Here is an 18,091-nt window from a genome sequence, read left to right as displayed (position 1 = left end):
TTTGAAAAAAAAATAAATAGAAGCTTCTTCATAATGTTATGAAACTTCACATATTCTTTCTATAAATGTTGGAATTCCACTGTCCCTAAATCTATAGTTATTTCATCTATTTATGAAACTATCATTTACGTTGTAGCCTCCTTTGCAATTTTTTGTCTCATGATATCCTTTATGTTACTCTTATTTTGGCTGTAAGTCTTCTGCTATATATTCGAGTGTTGTCTATCTTTTTCGAGCGCAACACTTGTAGTTTTAATTTTCCGGCTATCTTTAGTTGTCTTGCAACTGAACACGAAATTAAAAATTTAAATTTTACCAATGACGACAATTAACGAAAATGCTAAAAAGTATTCTTAGGATGTTAGAAAAGAGAATTAAAATAGAAACAAAATATTGAAAAATGATGAAAAATTGTGAATTCAACTTTTTGAAAGTAAAAAATTTTGTTGATTTCAATGTTAATATGTATTTTTGGTTTTCTTAACAAGGCATTTGTCATCCAATAATTAATAATATCGAAGTAATTTTAATTAATATACAACTATATCTAACAAATACCATGAATAAATATTTGTCAAAAAAACTCGTCTGAATTTGATGTCAATCTATAATGTTGGAATTCCACTGTCCCTAAATGTATAAAGTTTTTTTTTTCTTTCTAAATCTATAAAGTTAGATTAAACAACATTTTACTAGGAAGGAACATCTCCTCCATTGTTCTTGAATATATAAATAAAATTTAGGACTTTCATGTGTAAATTTGTATATGTTAAATAGTAAAAAATGACAAGTTTTTCTTGTATCTTATGCACCTTATATTAAAAACATAATTTTGTGATAAATCATCATTATTTCAATAAAAACATACAATTTATAATTGTTTTTACTTATACAATATTGTATAAGATAATTAAACCTTAAAATCAAATATCCAACCTAACATTCCATTCGAATTTCACTTCCAATTTCCCATACCCAAAAAACAGTTAATATCTCATCTTTTTTTCTTTTCGGTGCGTTAATACCTTATCTACTCAAGTGGAAACCTTTTCTTTACATTTATTTTATTTAAAAAAATCATTTCTTTTTTGGTACAAATATCTTTAAATCAATGCAAACCGATAAGATTCTCAATATTTCCCTTAAAATAATAAAAATTCTGTTTCAACGACGTGACCTGATTTTGAGGGAGTCACAATATTTGTGGCATAAAATAAAGCCACCGACTGAATCAAAGAGCTGGAAAACGCGGTTCACTGTCAGTGTTAAGTGCAAACCCACTCTCTCCAAGTGGAATCGCGGTGGTAAATTAATTCACATGCATTACTTTTTTTCTCAGAACAGAACTCATCAGAGTTAGAACAGACATAAAACGTAACTTTCGGTGAATATTAACAGAATTATTTTTACATTTTACAGATCGTCCACAAAAATCTCTTATGTGAAAATTGAACTCACAACTTTACGGATAAGTCAACTTCTTATCGAGTAAGTTTATAATTAATTAATTATTTAATTGATGAATCTATATTATATTACTCCATAAAAGTTGCTACCTTAATCACAGGTCAATTTGCTGTTTTTGCAAACTGTTTCTACACACTTTTAGGTTGGAAAACACACCACCTTAAATTTCACACTGTCGGTTATTCTACTGTCTTTCTATCTCATCATTCTCACACACATAACTAAAATACAAACACTTGTTGAGATCTCAATCTCACTCTTGTTCTTTTTTCTTCTTCTTTTTGATAAAGCTTTTGTTTTTCTTTGACCCAATTGGATTCTAAGCTAAACCCAGTAAGCTTTTTCTCTAATTCTATTGTTTTGCATTATTTTTTGGGATTGTAATGGATCTGGAACATTTTACTATGTGGTTTTTTTAAGTTTGTTTTTGTGGTTCTTGTTGTGAATTATGATGGTTGTTGCTACTGATGTATTGAATTGAATGCTAATGCTCAGCACTTTTGAGCTTAGAGTCTATTATTTCTATGATTATAACTTGTTATTAATGGTAGTTACCATTTTCAATGCTAGTGTTGTTTTCCATTATGCTAGATCTGGTAGTTCTGTTTAATTCTATTGTTATTATTTGTATTTATTGTTAACATGATTCATGGTGTTTGATTTTAATCCTCAATTGCCAATTTGGATTCATGATGTGTTCACTTGTCACTTTATATCATAAATCATGTTTCTTTTTATGGAGTGATTTGGATTGGATCCATCATTTTGACTTGGTTTTTTACTGTCACTTTACTTGATGACTATCATGATTGTCATCATTCACTTTTATAATTTTGTATTATTTTCCCTCCTATGGAATATCTAGTCCAAAGTATTTGGTTAAAAACTTGAAATGAATGAGGAATCTTGTGGATTGAGTTTTAACTTAATGTTGAACTGAATTGCAATGACTCTAGTTACAATCTAAGAGTGTATATGTTAGATCACCAATTTTCATTGGATAAAGAAGTTTGAATTGGTCTCTTTATTTGGACTGTTTTCCTTATCTTAGTTTAAACTTTTTCTTGATGTAAACGTATAATAAAGATCTGCAGGTTACTTAAAAGTCAAGTACCGAATTTGCTGACTATTGTTTCCTTCCTTAATTGCAGGTTAATCCTTAAGTCAGTGTATTGTATTGTGAGGAAGTTACATAATTCTGATTTGAATTATTGGTGTTGAGACGTTCAGTTGGGTTTTGGATTTTGTGGATTTGGATCTGAATGTCTGGTCAAGCAAGATCCTTTTAATTGGAATTTGGATCTGAAAGTTGGAATTTGGATCTGTATTGATTTCAAGTTTCAACTAATAAATGTCGAGGGGAAGATCTGATGGGTCACAAAAGAAGCGCATAGTTGCTTCCATCTGTGTTGTGACGGTTTTTATTGGTTTATTGTATGTGTATGGTGGATCCATCTTTGGTTCTCAAACTAGTGGTTCATCTGCTCTAGAATATGGCAAATCATTAAGGAAACTCGGTTCATCATATTTGGGTGCGGATGATGACAATGATGACAAGCAAGATGATTCTTCATCAGGTTTCGGGCAGGTTGATGAGGACGACAATATTGTTCCAAAGAGTTTCCCTGTAAGTCTCTTTGTAAGCTTAGACACAAGGGACATCCACTCTATTTTTGCTTTTGATATTTGGTTTTATCAGTCTTTGCATTAATAGAAATAACTAAGTCTCTTGTGTAGGGTTTTGTTCAGTCAATTTCAGGTTGCCAAGCTCATGTGTACAAGAATTTAGTAATTTCTGATAAATCAATAAATAAATAATAGATACAAGCTATATAAGATGCTTAAAATTAAATGTAAATGGAAAATTACAGTTTTTGAAAAAACTGATTTAGTGTCCACATATAGTAACTAAATCAGTCAACAAGAGTCATGTTTGCATAATGAAAATAAAATTAATTGTTTCTTGTATAGAAAAGTGGCCACAATCCAGTTTATGCGCAACATTTGGATGCAGCAATATTTTTGGCTCATCATCAATCTTGTGATATTTATAATGTTTCTTCTTTTGAAGGTTTGTGATGATCGACATTCGGAGTTGATTCCTTGTTTAGATAGACACCTTATCTATCAACTGCGGATGAAATTGGACTTGTCTGTGATGGAACACTATGAGAGACATTGTCCTCCTGCAGAAAGGCGCTACAATTGCTTGATTCCACCTCCAGCAGGATACAAGGTAAAGCTTTACCAAGAGTTGATGTTGTTCGAATATAAAATAATGTCTTGATATTATGTCAGAATATCTAAGCTTATCCCCTTGGATCAATTTTTAATCTTAGAGCATCTCAGATTATCCCCTAGGATTAAGTTTTACATATTTCTTAACTATTATCATGATTTCTTTTCTTACGTTCTTATTTATTCAAGATTAGGAATCTTGTTAGAATAAATAGAAGCTAGTGCTTAGTCTTTTGTATTAAGTCAGCATCATGTTATTATCAATCACATTCAAAGTTCTTATTACTTCTCTCCTCCATTTATCTAAATCCCATAACTTCAACAAATGTGATTTTCAATGTATCCTCTGATACATATGTATTATTTTAATCCAAGCATTTGTCATGTCTTTAATGTTGCAGGTCCCTGTTAAGTGGCCAAAAAGCAGAGATGAGGTGTGGAAAGCAAATATCCCGCATACTCACCTTGCACATGAGAAATCTGACCAGAACTGGATGGTTGAAAAAGGTGAAAAGATAGCGTTTCCTGGAGGTGGGACTCATTTTCATTATGGAGCTGATAAGTACATTGCATCAATGGCAAATGTAAGTCTGCATCTTGTTTTACTGGTTTTGCCCATGAGAATGTTTTCAGATAGGAGTTCTATGGGATAGGATAATATCTGTGTTATGCAAGTGTCTGTACATATTCCTTCTACAAGTGAAACATTTTCCATTTTCATTTGATGGTCCAGAAATTCCAAAATAATCCATATTCTGTTTTTAGTACATAAACAGAACATACATGGTTTGAAGTGTATTTGGTAAATTTAAAATGATATATAAATAATTTATTTGAGATAGCTACACCTTATATTTTATCGCCACAGTATTTGTTTTTCTCCTATTCTTTCTCCTCCCTTTTTCTTTTTATCTCTATTTCATTTTTTGATTTTTTAATGTGTCCCTCACATCTAACTATGTCATTTTAATACACTTTTATATATTGATGTATACATTATAAGCTGTGCATTTATATGCAACCACCTTGTAGCTTAAGCTTCTAGAAAAATTGGTCCCTACCTTAGTAGCTTAATATACCTGATTCATAATTACTAGACATGAAAAAATTTCACTTCATAAAAGTGTGCCTATGCATTTTTGAAGATTAGATATGCTCATTTTTTTTTAAATGAGTCATTATCGTATCATGTTTGACAATGTTGGTTGTTTGATGTATTCAGTTTATCTGGATTTGCTTGCATTTCATGGATAAATCATTTTCTTAACAATCCAGTTTCAACTTGCATTTACAGATGCTTAACTTTTCAAACAATAATCTAAACAATGAGGGAAGATTGAGGACAGTGCTTGATGTTGGCTGTGGTGTTGCAAGTTTTGGAGGATACCTTCTTTCATCTGATATCATTACAATGTCCTTGGCACCAAATGATGTGCATCAAAATCAAATCCAATTTGCCCTCGAAAGAGGAATTCCTGCATATCTTGGTGTGTTGGGAACTAAGAGACTTCCATACCCAAGCAGATCTTTTGAACTTGCTCATTGTTCTCGTTGTCGAATTGATTGGCTTCAGAGAGATGGAATACTACTTCTTGAACTAGACCGGGTTCTCAGGCCAGGAGGTTATTTTGCATACTCGTCTCCAGAAGCATATGCTCAGGATGAAGAGAATCTAAGGATATGGAAAGAAATGAGTGATCTTGTGGGGCGTATGTGTTGGAGAATAGCTTCAAAAAAGGAGCAAACTGTTATCTGGCAAAAACCTTTGACAAATGATTGCTATAAAAAAAGAGAACCTGGTACTCGCCCTCCTCTATGCCAGTCTGACGCTGATCCTGATGCAGTTTTTGGAGTAAATATGGAAGTTTGCATAACACCTTACAGTGAACGTGAGTACTCTTTTTTCTCTCTGTTATTTGTTGGCCTTTTGTATTCTATTGCTCATAGGGCGGATGAAGATTTCTCTATAATATCAGTTGATAGATACTTCTTTAGTAGTGTACGTTCTTTTAGTTTTTCATTTTAGGTTTATCTGTCAATGTATATGTATTCTATGATTTCTATGGTCCATTCTGGCTCAAGATTTATTATCCTTTGACTGCAATGGATTGTTTGATTTCCATCAAAGAAACAAAATAACCCTGAGAATTGAGTATTAAATGGATTTTTTAATTATTGAAAGATATTTTTTTTAGAGGTTTAGCCTTTATGTTATAAATAACAAGCCGTGAGTTTGAAACTTACCTACTGAAATTTATGTTGGATTTTATCAGATGACAACAAAGCTAAAGGTAGTGGCTTAGCTCCATGGCCTGCAAGATTGACCAGTCCTCCTCCTAGATTAGCTGATTTTGGCTATTCAAATGAAATGTTCGAAAAGGATTCGGTAATTAGAAATTACAATTGAACCTCTTGTTAATGATTTTTTTATTTTTTTTTTATTTCTAACATAGAAATTGTGTAATAACAGTATACATTTAGATAAACCAACTGTTGGCTTACATTTTATCTTGTGGTACAGGAACTATGGCGAGAGAGAGTTGATAAATACTGGAGTCTCATGAGTAAAAAAATCAAATCCGATACGATAAGGAATATTATGGATATGAAAGCTAACATGGGTTCATTTGGAGCTGCTCTTAAAGACAAGGATGTATGGGTGATGAATGTTGTACCTCAAGATGGACCAAACACACTTAAAGTTATATATGACAGAGGCCTCATAGGCGCCACTCATGACTGGTATTGAATCCAGTTTACTTCAATTATAAGTTCATTGATATATTTCCATTTCAATATTGTCAATTGCAGATCACAGAAAATAGTAGTTTGTTCAAATTTAGCTACACAATAGTGTTGTTGCGCGCCACTTCAACCACTATTTGACAACATTTTATACTAAATAGCATATTGTAGAACAATAACGATTTGTTCGAATACTGCTACACTATAGTGTCATGGCGCACCGCTATTTAGCAGCATCTTCTTTTTTGTCAGTTTTTGTTGGTAGTTCTAATGAATGATGAGAAATTTGATTTGACGCTTAAGTTCTAACTAACACGATGCATCTCGAACAGGTGTGAAGCATTCTCAACATACCCTCGGACTTACGACTTGCTCCATGCATGGACTGTCTTGTCTGACGTAGCAAAGAAAGATTGCAGTCCAGAGGATCTATTAATTGAGATGGACCGCGTGCTTAGACCTACCGGTTTTGTAATCTTCCGTGATAAACAGCCAATGATTGATTTTGTGAAGAAGTACTTAACTGCTTTGCACTGGGAAGCAGTTGCAACCGCAGATTCGGGTTCCGACTCTGTTCAGGATAGTGATGAAGTTGTTTTTATCATCCAGAAGAAATTGTGGCTAACTAGTGGAAGCTTCAGGGATACTGAATGAATAGAACAAAAGTGAAACAACCATTGCCATTTTCATTTTTTTAATATATTATCTGCTACTGCAAAGGGATCAAAGCACTTCCCAAGTAGTGAAGCAGTAAGCAACTTTACATAATGTTTTCTTTTCATTCTATTTCCTTCTATTGATTCTCATTTTTGAGGTAATGATTCAAGTTGTTATTAAGAAATAGGCAACACGCTTATATAGGCTATTCAAAATTTTGCTGCCTGCATTTGGGTATTATGTAAGCTAGTTCAATAATCAAGACATGGCAGTTGACTAAATGATTAAAGTATAGACAGTGACTTATCACTTATAATTTATGTAATATATATACATTTGGCATTTTATGCTCAAAATTCCGTCTGTACAATGATATTTTTGTGCTATTCTGTTTAGTATGGCTTGCTCGAGTATCTGTGACATGACCTCATAATGGCTAAATTACATCCGAGGTCCTTTAAGTTTGAGGTTCGTAACAGATTGATCCTTTAAGTTACTTTGTTCCCACATAAGTCCTTTAACTTTGTGGTTTGTAAGAGATTGGTCCTTTAAGTTATTTTGGTCTCACATAAGTCCTTTTAAGTTTGTAAACGTTTTTGATTTAGTCCTTCTGCCACATCATATGTTTGGTTAACATAAAGACTAAATTGAAAACGTTTACAAACTTAAAGGACTTACGTGTGACCAAAATAACTTAAAAGGACCAATATGTTACATACCACAAACTTAAATGACTTATGTGGGAACAAAATAACTTAAAGGACCAATCTGTTATAAACCTCAAACTTAAAGGACCCCTGGTGTAATTTACCCCCTCATAATCAATTTCTAGCACAAATTCTGATCCAAATGTTTGTCAATGCATTCTATTACTTGCTCGACAAGTAATCAAAATTGAATTGCTTAAAAACCTTTTTTCCCATCAATTTGATCATGTTTGTCAATGCATTCTATTACTTGCTCGACAAGTAAATCAATATTGACTTTCTTAAAAACCTTTTTTCCCGTCAATTTGATGAAGGATATCATTTAACCATGCTTCATAATTTTGAACTACAGTTTCATTTTCAAAATCGTCATAATCAATTTCCTCTTCAACTTCCACTAGAGGCATATTCAGATCAAGATAGGACTGTGACACCTTTCTCACATGTTTCATTATCTTGCTAGTTACTTTCTCATTATTAAGAAATGTTTCTTTTCTTTTTGCAACAACATTCACATTTGTGCTACTGCTACTCATGACATCCTCAGAAGCATGCTCAAGTGATAACTCAGTTTGACATCTTTTAGCTTCAAGGCTTTTTCCATATCGAAAAAGCCTCCAACTTTGAACACATGACAGTTCACAACAAAGATTGCATTGTAGAGGCTGATTTTCCTTCCATATGAGTACGGAAACTTACCTGTTCTTATTGCTTTGAACATTTTATCATCTATTTATAATATAACAATCTAATATATATAAAAAAAAAATAAAAAATAAAAAAAAAACATGTATATCAGATTATGCCAAAACATTAAGCAAGATCGATCATGCAAGAATATCAAAGGCATCAAGCTAAACTACGAAGGAAGACACAAGTGCCACACCACACGTGTCCTACACTTGCAAACAAACATGTAATTTTTAACTGGATTGGACCATGTTAAACATTGTATGCATATGCATGACTCAAATTAAATGTGAACATATGATAAATGAAAGCCAAAAACAGGAGCTATCCAAATTAAAAATTGGAATTTGTATAATTATTAGCATCTGCATTCATCAATTTTTCATTACATTAATCATAGTTCTCTTGGTTGCTGGATAGTAACAACTCAATTTGAACATAACTAATAACAAAGCAAAGATTTAGGGAGAAGAAAATGGAACCATATATTATACCCTAATAGTAGTAATAAGTTGTTATGATGCAAAATACTTGCATTCTGTCCAACTTTTGCATTAAATAAACTAGTCTAGAGATGCACGGAGGATCCAATGTCAGAGTTAACATTAGATTTACACCACCATCTGCTCTTGCTCCATGTATAATTGCTCCGGCCAAGACGGAGCATCCGGATTATAGCATTGCAGTTGATCTTCAACTCAATGTTGATCAAATTCCATTGTTGGACCATCCTCCACAAGTGAATTAACCCAAGATTCATGGCTTAAAAACACATCTGGATCATCGACACTTGATGCAGCAGCCATTGTTGAAGTGCTACTTCTGTTGCGAAATCCGAAAGAATAAGATTTCCTCATTTTATTGAGTTCATCGCCGCGGATGGACCAGTCTAATTTTCCATCAGGAGAGCCCGAACCAGAGAAGGCAGAAGGTTCCATGGCAACTGAACTTAATGCAGCAGCCATTGTTGAAGTGCTACTTCTGTTTTGAAAGCCGAAAGAAATAGATTTCCTCATGTTATTGAGTTCATTGCCGCGGATGGACCAGTCTAATTTTCCATCAGGAGAGCCCCAACCAGAGAAGGCAGAAGGTTCCATGGCAACTGAGCTAGCAGAAGGAAGCTCGGAATTAAATCTCGCCATGCTGCTGCACTCAATAAAGCTTTGGCTACGCTTCGAAAAGGCATCAACTCTAAATTGTGATGATCCAATCACGTTTGAATTGGTAAGATCAAAAGGATTGCCCCAAAGTTGCTGGTTTGTGCTCTGATGCACCTGTATTGATGTCGGAGATTGTATTGATGACCCAAAAATGTTTTCAAGGTTAGTAGGATTCACTCCTGCAAGCCTATTTGAAGGAGATGGAAGACCTGTAAGGCGATTTTCAAGTTTGAGAAATTCAGCATTATTTCTGACATTCATTGCAGTTTTAAATCTGCTTCTCGGCATCTGAAGGGTAGGGACTGCAGCATGAAGCTGAATCTGAGTCTGCCACATGGTTCCAGCCGTAGGCGATGATGCTGCAGATGGAGTCAAAGGTGGCGTCGACGCAGATTGTATCAAAGAAGACAGAGAGCTCAATGTGAAAGAATCCATTGAAGAAGCACTAGGTGAATTTGAATATGATGTAGGTGAAGGTAGAGCAGAACCGGTAGAAGCATACAACGGTCGAAGCTCCTCTGGCTTGTGAGCGAAAAAGCAAACCCTTCTCGTGCATCTAGTTTCATCCTTGCAAAGCCTTGTTCTGTATTGAGCAGGATGAAGCCAGCATTCAAAAATACCATGTGCATATTCAGAAGCATCCCCTTTGTTGCATGATCCCTTCCGAAACTCGGGGCAAGGGACACATGTGTAATGACATTTCCTCAGATCGCGGCGCCTTGCATTCTCCCCAGGATGAACAAAGGGGCACTCAGTCCAATCATGAGAATAAGCCCTTGAACAAGGCTTCACTTTGAATGTAAACATCCTAAATTCATCTGTACTATATATTCCATTCTTTATGTCAGGTAGGGATGGATCAATGGGATAATCTTTCTTCTCGGTGTGAGGTGTACCTACGTCTTGTTGCTTCTCCACCATTTGGAAACCTATTTCCTTAAGGAAATTGTCGTCCTCGTCATCAACATCATCTACCCCTTCTAGTATCCCTTGTAGTATCCTCTTCCTTGAACCGTAGAGACTATTAGAAACCGAGACAACCAAGTTGCTGCACCGGTTACGATATGCATCAGCGGAACTAACATCTGCAGATGCATCAAGCAGAAGTTTGACAACCTCGGCAGAAGCAGCAGAACAACCAGAAACAGCACAACGAAGAGCGGTAGCCCTATCTGAGCCACACACTCGGTTAACATCAACACGACCGGTTCCGAGAATATAAGACAACACACCCTTGCTTCCATATAAAGCAGCTACCATAAGAGGTGTCCTCTCTTCATATCCCATTTCCTTTGATCCAACCTTCCTTCCATACCATAACCCTACTTCATCAACATTATGATCATCTTTCTCAACTGCATCTGTGAACGCCATTACATCATCTTTGGCTGAAAACTCAAGCAAAGCTGAAATCTTATGATGATGTTCTTCTTGTCTTTCACATTCATTTTCCCTTATCAAACCAGTTTGACAAGGTTTTCTATTCGAACCGTTGCACATGACTTTTGTTTTATCACTCTTAGTTTATCTTCTTCTCTATTATTACAATACAGAATCTGCAAAATCAAAAGAGAAAATGTGTTTTAATATGATACTAAACCAGAGAGATTTCTACATATTTAAAGCATAGAAAACTTTCTTTAAAAGATTTCAGTTTAATCAACAATAAACAGAAAGGGATCAGATAGGGAAATAACAAGAGACAGATTCTGCTAAATTTGCAACAATGTTTCTAAAAAAATAAAATATTGCAACAAGTATTGGTTTAATTTTTAAATGTACAATATATTTGTTTATGCACAACAATAATTCAAAAAATCTTGTCAGAAAAAAACAATAATTCTAAAAATAAACATAAACCTTAGGAACAGAAAAAAAAAAAAAAAAAAAAAAAAAAAAAAAAAAAAACCGGTAAACTAGTTATACAACCTTATTAGCCAAACAGCAAAAACAACCTGTACATCTTTCAGAGTGAAAGAGAAAGCTAATACAAATAATTCAAAACACACCTCGAGGTATTTTCTTAGTAACCAAGCAAAAACATTGAAATTAGAAATACTTTATAAAACTTTACATAACTATCTTACTAATTTTTAATTTAGAATTCCTTATTTATGTCGATTAATTCTTAATCCCTTAATCTTAAACATTGTCAATTTGGCACTATGAAGTCTAATATGTAGTACAGGTACGATACGATATGGATGTGCAATTTTTTTTTTTTTTTTAAGTTTAGGATATGATACAGCTAAGATACGTAACAATTTTTTTATAATAACAGAATGTAAGGTATAAGAAATATACATAATCATAAGTTCACAATTTACATAAAAATAATACTACATATTCCATTGAGTAGTTGTGATCAAAATATAACCTTCTGAGTCTCATATAAGTCATAAGGTCACAATTTACTCTTCATTATATGTATAGAGTTTTCATATAAATTACTGAAAAAACTTAAAACAAGTTTTGTCTAGTTCGGTTGAGTCTCATATCTCATTACATTAATTCACAATAAACATAACCTTCTGAGTATGGTCTATGGAGAGAGAATTCAACCAACATATATCTTAAACCGAGTAATATACATTCTATTGAATTTCCTTAAAAAAAAGTTAGTAGGCATTTACCCCTGTCATATAGATCACTTTTAGTTTTGTCCACTGTAAAAAAAAAAATTAGATTCGATCCTTGTAAAAAAAAATTGTTTTGGAAAACCCTTCTAGACCAGCTGACTATGTATTTTTACTGATGTGGCATGCTGGGTCACCTTTTTCAGACGACGTGACGTGGCATTTATGATTTTTTTTTAAATGAAAAATAACGGAAAAATGAATAAAAATGATTAAAAAATGAAAAAATATTTATGGAAAAATTAATATAAATCTGGTAAAATGAAAAAAATCGAGAAAATTTAATAAAAAAAATCTCGAAAAACAAAAAAAAATGAAAAAAACAAACTTTTTAATTTCGAAAGAAAAATCTGAACTTTTCATTTTTAATTCTATTCTTATTATATTCATAAATTTCAAAATATTTTAAGTTCCTGAATTTTTCATTTTTTTATAAAATAAAACTTCTTACTTTCGAAAAAAATATATATATGAATTTTTTTCATTTTTTCGGAATTTTTTAATTTTTCCGCTATTGAAAATAATATGCAAATATGAATTTTTTTAAATAGATTAATTTTTTCATTTTTTTAATTTTTCCAGATTTTATTTTATTAAATTTTGTAGATTATTTTCATTTTACCAGATTTTTTTAATTTTTCCAGATTTTTTTTACTAAATTTTCTAGATTTTTTCATTTTACCAGATTTTTACATAATTATTTTTTTGTTTTTTAATATTTTTATTTTTTCATAATTATTTTTTTGTTTTTTTTTAAATCATAAATGTCACGTGTATCCCATTAAAAAATAAAAATAATTATACAGTCAGCGCGCCACGTCATCGAAAAAAGTGACACAGCATGCCACATCAGCAAAAATGTATAATCAGCTACCATAGGGGTATTCTAAAACAAAAAAAATTTACAAAGACCGAATCAAAAAAAAAATTACAAGGGGCAAAATCAAAAGTGACCTATATTACAGGGGGTAAAGATCTAATAACCCAAAAAAAAAAAATACATTTTATTGAATTCTCACAACATTTTTTGAACAAGGAATTCTCACAACATTGTCTCATTTTTTTACCCTTCATCTTTTATAGAATACATATCAGTGAAGTATAAGTATCCACGTGTATTCATGAAGTATCATATACGTATCAAAAAAATCGGAGGGAGTACATGTTTGATAACCGTCATGAGTTTATAACTTATTTTCATCATTTTATCACGAGCTTATAACTTATTTTACTAACTAATAATGTTTTTGATAAGCAAATCAAAGTAGCTTATAAGTTTATCATCATTTATTTCAATTTTACCCTTGTATTCTTAATTGAAAATGATAATAAATATTCATTCAATATATCATTCATATTTATAAGTTAGTTCAACCACTAACATTACAAATTCAATCAACTAACACATTCGCTATCGACTATAAATTAACTTATAACTTATCCTATATAAATTAACTTATAACTATTTACTACTATTTTAAAAAATGCTAACCAGTGCTCTGGAGCACAGGTTAAGGCTATAAAAAAGAAAATTATATAATAATTATTGCATTGAAAATTGTGTAATTAATTCATAAATATGTCATCAAAGTTTCCTTTTATGATAATAAACTCTTTTTTTTGTATGCTTAATCGGTGCTCTAGGGGCACCGGTTAGCATGACGCTACTATTTTTTTACCAAACACACCCAAATTATTTTCACATTTGTTAATTGTACATATTAAAAATAGGAAAGGTCAATTGAGGAATTCACCATATATAGAACTATGCTGACTCTAAAGATTCCTGCAAAGATCCAAATAAATAGTTTGACAGAGGCTGCAGATTGATACAACAAATTTTACCAAAGGGAAGCTGTTATTAGAAAACAAATATCACATTATAATAATTTTTCATTGCAAATTTTATTTTCAATTTTTCTTGACGAAAAATACTAATTTTTCAATTAAGACAGTCTAGTTTTGCTTTTTTAGTACTGACATTAATATCTGTAAAAAAAACTACAAAGATAAAAAAAATGACTTATATTAGCCTAACAATAAAACAACAATTGTATTAAAAGTAAACTTTAATCCATTATCGGTTTCCTAAGACCTTTTTTTGGAGTTTGGAGGAGAGGGGAAGGAAAGATTTTGGAGGGTTAGAACTTAGAAATATAGAGAAAAATAGTAAAATCTTTCACATTTTTTAAAAAGGTAATTTTTTTTAAAAAAATGATAAATTAATGTTTATGATTAATATATTTTTTTATCTTTAACAATATTATCACTACATAAATTAAATTTGAAGAATTTATGTAAACCCTCTAAAACTTCCCAAAACCCTCCGCCAATATAACTTTTGAGATCCTCCAAATAAGGAGAATATTGTATTATGAAGAAAAATGAACTCCCCAAAGCCTCTCTTAATGTCATTTATTTCTTACACTTGCTCCTTTTTTTTACTTTTCTTCTCAAACTCCTCCTCCCCTTTCCCTCCAAACTCGCAAAGAAAGTCTAAGGTGTGTTTGGATAGAGGGTTTAGGAGGGGAGAATTTAATTTCTTTTTTAAATTATGAACATTTTAAAATGATTTTTAGAAAATTGAATTAATAATATGATGAATGATCATATAATACTTCAAAAACACTTAATTTATTTTAAAAAAACATTTTACATTTTTCGTAATTTAAAAAATAAAAGTGAGTCATCCCTTCCCTTCCCCTCCTAAACCTTCAATCTAAACACACCCTAAGAAAATTCATTTGAGCATGAATTACTTGAGTAATAAAAAATGATTTTTGAAAAAGCCATCATCTCATATGCAACTCCTATGCAAATCTTGTCAAAAACTGAGTGATTAGGCGGCTTAAACAATTAATGAACTTCTCTTATGATTAATTATTTGGGAGAATTTAAAATCGATTTCTGATATAAATAATTATTGCTTAGATTTTACATATTTTTTTTTATCGAACTTAGAATCCATACCCCCCTAAAAATTGGTGGATTAAGAAAAAAAAAAAAAAAAAAAAGGCAGCTATGCAAATCTTGTTTTAACATCTAAATTTAAATGAAGTGACGGAGCGAGAAAAAAAAAATACTAGGGTGGGCCGCCAAGAGTGGTGGAGCTAGATTTTATTTTTTAGGAAGACAGTTTGTTTGTGGCCAATTTGTTTAGTACGTTAAAAATCAGTCTAGTTTTCAACTCGATCAATGTACTAGGGTACCGTTTGGCCAGGCTTTTTTTCGGTCTAAAAGCTACTTTAAAACAAAGTTAAAATAAAGCTCTTTAAGAAAAAGGTTAAAGCTGTTTGGTTTTTTATTTTTTTTTTAGTTCTAAAGTTATTTTTGAGTTAAAAGCTGTTTGGCAAAATATTGTACAAAACTTTGAATTTATTATTTTTTGGTGGTGTCTGGGGTTCGAACCCGGGACCTTGCATATATTTATGCATTGTCTATAAATAAAAAAACTTTGAATTCATTATGAATTAACATAATAAATAAAAAAATGTCTAAAATATTTTTTGAAGGGAAAAAATGTTTAAAATATAAAAGATATATTTTTACCAATACTATATTTACTCAATGACGTTTATTTTGTGTAACATGAATACAAATTTGTATCATCATATAAACGACTTGTTAAATATTTGAATAGGATAAATAATTTAAGGAGGCTCAAATAATAACATAAATAATATCAAAGTAGTTTGGAAAATTAAAAACAATAATCATTTTTTTTTAAAGACATAAATCATCACAAACTCAAATATTTCTACTCTCCATCAACGCAACTCCTATTTGATTTCTAACTTTATTCATGTAGCCTCCATCTTGCACTCTTCCTGGATTATATGAACTGATTTCTTCATTTATATTGCTTTCTTCGTCACGCTCAATCATATCTATAATATGTATATGTGTGTATATATAATGAGAATAATTGGTTTTTTCTTTTCCAATTATACTCTATAACAAATTTTGTTATAAGAATACCATATTTTTAGTGTTGGTCAAAAAGATAAGAATTTATATATATAATATTATATTTGTTACATTGCTGGTGTCATTGAAAAAGATATGTTTAGTTTTTTTAATAAGAAAAAGATATGCATAGTTTGTTACAATACAAATGTGTAAATTATATATAAGTATAATTTTTTTAGGCAACTACACTTGTACTTTTAATTAAAATCAAAATTTTATAAAAATAATTATACGCATTACACAACACTAACAAAAATTATACGCATTAGCATAACAAAAAAAAAACAGAAAGAGGAACATAAAGTATTACTCTAAACACTAATGTGTGTGTGTATTTCCGTGGTTGAAGAAAGGGAATAAAAATATTCGGTGTCATTCATTGACAGCGTGAATACAAATATTTGCGTGGTTGTGATGATCAAAAGATATTGAAATTAATATATAAGTGATAAAAAGATAATAAAATTCCTTAAAAAAATAGATAATAAACTTAAATGGAACCTCATTAAAAAATTAAATGGACCGGTTAAAAAAAATAAAAAAAAATAAAATGGATGAAAAAAGCGTATTGAAAAAATAAAACAAAAGGTTGCCGGCGGGAGTTGAAGAGAGGTGCTTGTGAAATAAATTGGGGAGAAATAGTTTTTTGAAGTAGCATTCAACAACTTTTGGTTAAAGCTCATTCCATTCAATTTTATGCATTCTAAAAAAAGTACTCTTTTTCGAAGGTACTTTATTGATATTGTGTTTGGCCTAACTTCTCCTTAAAAACGTAGAAAAGCTGAAAAAAAGCCGGACCAAACGGTACCTAGGTCATTGATCGAAGAACTAAGTTATTAATTAAACCACATGATTTAACTGAATAATTCAATAACTCATATGTGTAACTCAACTTTTATAAAAAAAAAATAAAAAAATATAGATATTAAATCGGATTGACCTGAATGACCAAGTCTAATTTATGACATACACTAAAATCAGTAAAATCATTGCATGATAAATTATATTAATAATCAAGTAAGATAGTAAAATTTGTCAAAAAAAAAAGTAAAATAGCGGAATATATTTTAATTTAACAAAGAATATAGTATTTACTTTGTCAAAAAAAAAGTATTTACAATTTTTTTTTTTAAAGAACAAAATTAAGTATATAAGGATATTTTAACATTTATATTATATAATATGTGTTTTATTATATTACACATATAAAGTTGTTTTAAACTCTTTAAAAAAAAATTGTTTTAAATTGAAAATAGTTGTGTTTTATAAATTCCTCTATAAAAGTAACTTATTAATTCATCGCTGTCAATTAATGACATTTTTTTAATAAAAAATAAAAGGAAGAATCAAAATTAAAGATACTGCAAGAATTGATCCAACAACATAACCCAAATCAGAAGCTTCAACAACTACTGAACTAAACACAGCTATTTGTTATAGTTTTCACAAACTAACACATATAATATAATTGTTTGCTATAATATGAGTATATACCTATAAATAATGTTTTTTTGGGGTGGGCCATAACCCACCTCAGTTCATAAGCTCCTCCGCCACTGTTTAAATGGATCATCGTGAGCTTAACTTGATTGGTATGGACAATGCATAAAAATATGAAAGTTTGGGGTTCAAACTCGGCTAAATGAATTTCTATTCAAATCTAATCTAATTTAATTTGATTTGATAAGAACAAGGGATAATTGGATTTGATGACAACAAACAAATAAAGTATAGGAGAGGGTCTTATTAGGTAAAATAAAAAAAGGAAAGAACATGAAATACTTTCCAACTTTGTTATCAATAATAAAAAAAATATTAATGA

At 31.0% G+C, this 18,091-nt stretch overlaps 2 protein-coding genes across 4 annotated transcripts; one reads left to right on the top strand and one right to left on the bottom strand.

The window, feature by feature from the left end:
* Positions 1 to 1,572: 1,572 nt before the first annotated feature.
* LOC11425628 (probable methyltransferase PMT8) lies at positions 1,573 to 7,477 on the top strand. Of its 3 annotated transcripts, none has more exons than XM_003590803.4 (8): positions 1,573 to 1,800; positions 2,619 to 3,094; positions 3,539 to 3,703; positions 4,107 to 4,289; positions 5,000 to 5,594; positions 5,979 to 6,091; positions 6,227 to 6,447; positions 6,783 to 7,104. In XM_003590803.4, the coding sequence occupies exons 2-8, from the start codon at positions 2,819 to 2,821 to the stop codon at positions 7,102 to 7,104; spliced, it is 1,875 nt and encodes a 624-aa protein (XP_003590851.2). In that variant the 5' UTR covers positions 1,573 to 1,800; positions 2,619 to 2,818. The 3 variants fall into 3 exon arrangements, with proteins under 3 accessions (XP_003590851.2, XP_039684547.1, XP_024636809.1); XM_039828613.1 differs by lacking the exon at positions 1,573 to 1,800 and adding an exon at positions 2,357 to 2,485; XM_024781041.2 differs by lacking the exon at positions 1,573 to 1,800 and having other exon boundaries at positions 2,819 to 3,094; positions 6,783 to 7,477.
* Positions 7,478 to 9,202: 1,725 nt separating this feature from the next.
* On the bottom strand, positions 9,203 to 11,164 carry LOC11423139 (zinc finger CCCH domain-containing protein 66). Its single transcript, XM_003590802.4, has one exon. The coding sequence runs from the start codon at positions 11,162 to 11,164 to the stop codon at positions 9,203 to 9,205; it is 1,962 nt and encodes a 653-aa protein (XP_003590850.2).
* Positions 11,165 to 18,091: the final 6,927 nt, after the last annotated feature.

This window comes from Medicago truncatula, chromosome 1, assembly GCF_003473485.1.
Source record: "Medicago truncatula cultivar Jemalong A17 chromosome 1, MtrunA17r5.0-ANR, whole genome shotgun sequence".
Taxonomy (NCBI): domain Eukaryota; kingdom Viridiplantae; phylum Streptophyta; class Magnoliopsida; order Fabales; family Fabaceae; genus Medicago; species Medicago truncatula.
This window is presented reverse-complemented; position numbering and strand designations above follow the sequence as displayed.

What these genes read in the sequence shown, in the direction of transcription:
- LOC11425628 (XM_024781041.2), top strand. Translation starts at nt 2,819, where the DNA reads ATGTCGAGGGGAAGATCTGATGGGTCACAAAAGAAGCGCATAGTTGCT. An exon ending in AAATGTTCGAAAAGGATTCG is followed by an intron (nt 6,092 to 6,226) that starts GTAATTAGAAAT and finishes CTTGTGGTACAG; the next exon opens with GAACTATGGCGAGAGAGAGT. An exon ending in ATAGGCGCCACTCATGACTG is followed by an intron (nt 6,448 to 6,782) that starts GTATTGAATCCA and finishes CATCTCGAACAG; the next exon opens with GTGTGAAGCATTCTCAACAT.
- LOC11423139 (XM_003590802.4), bottom strand. Translation starts at nt 11,164, where the DNA reads ATGTGCAACGGTTCGAATAGAAAACCTTGTCAAACTGGTTTGATAAGG.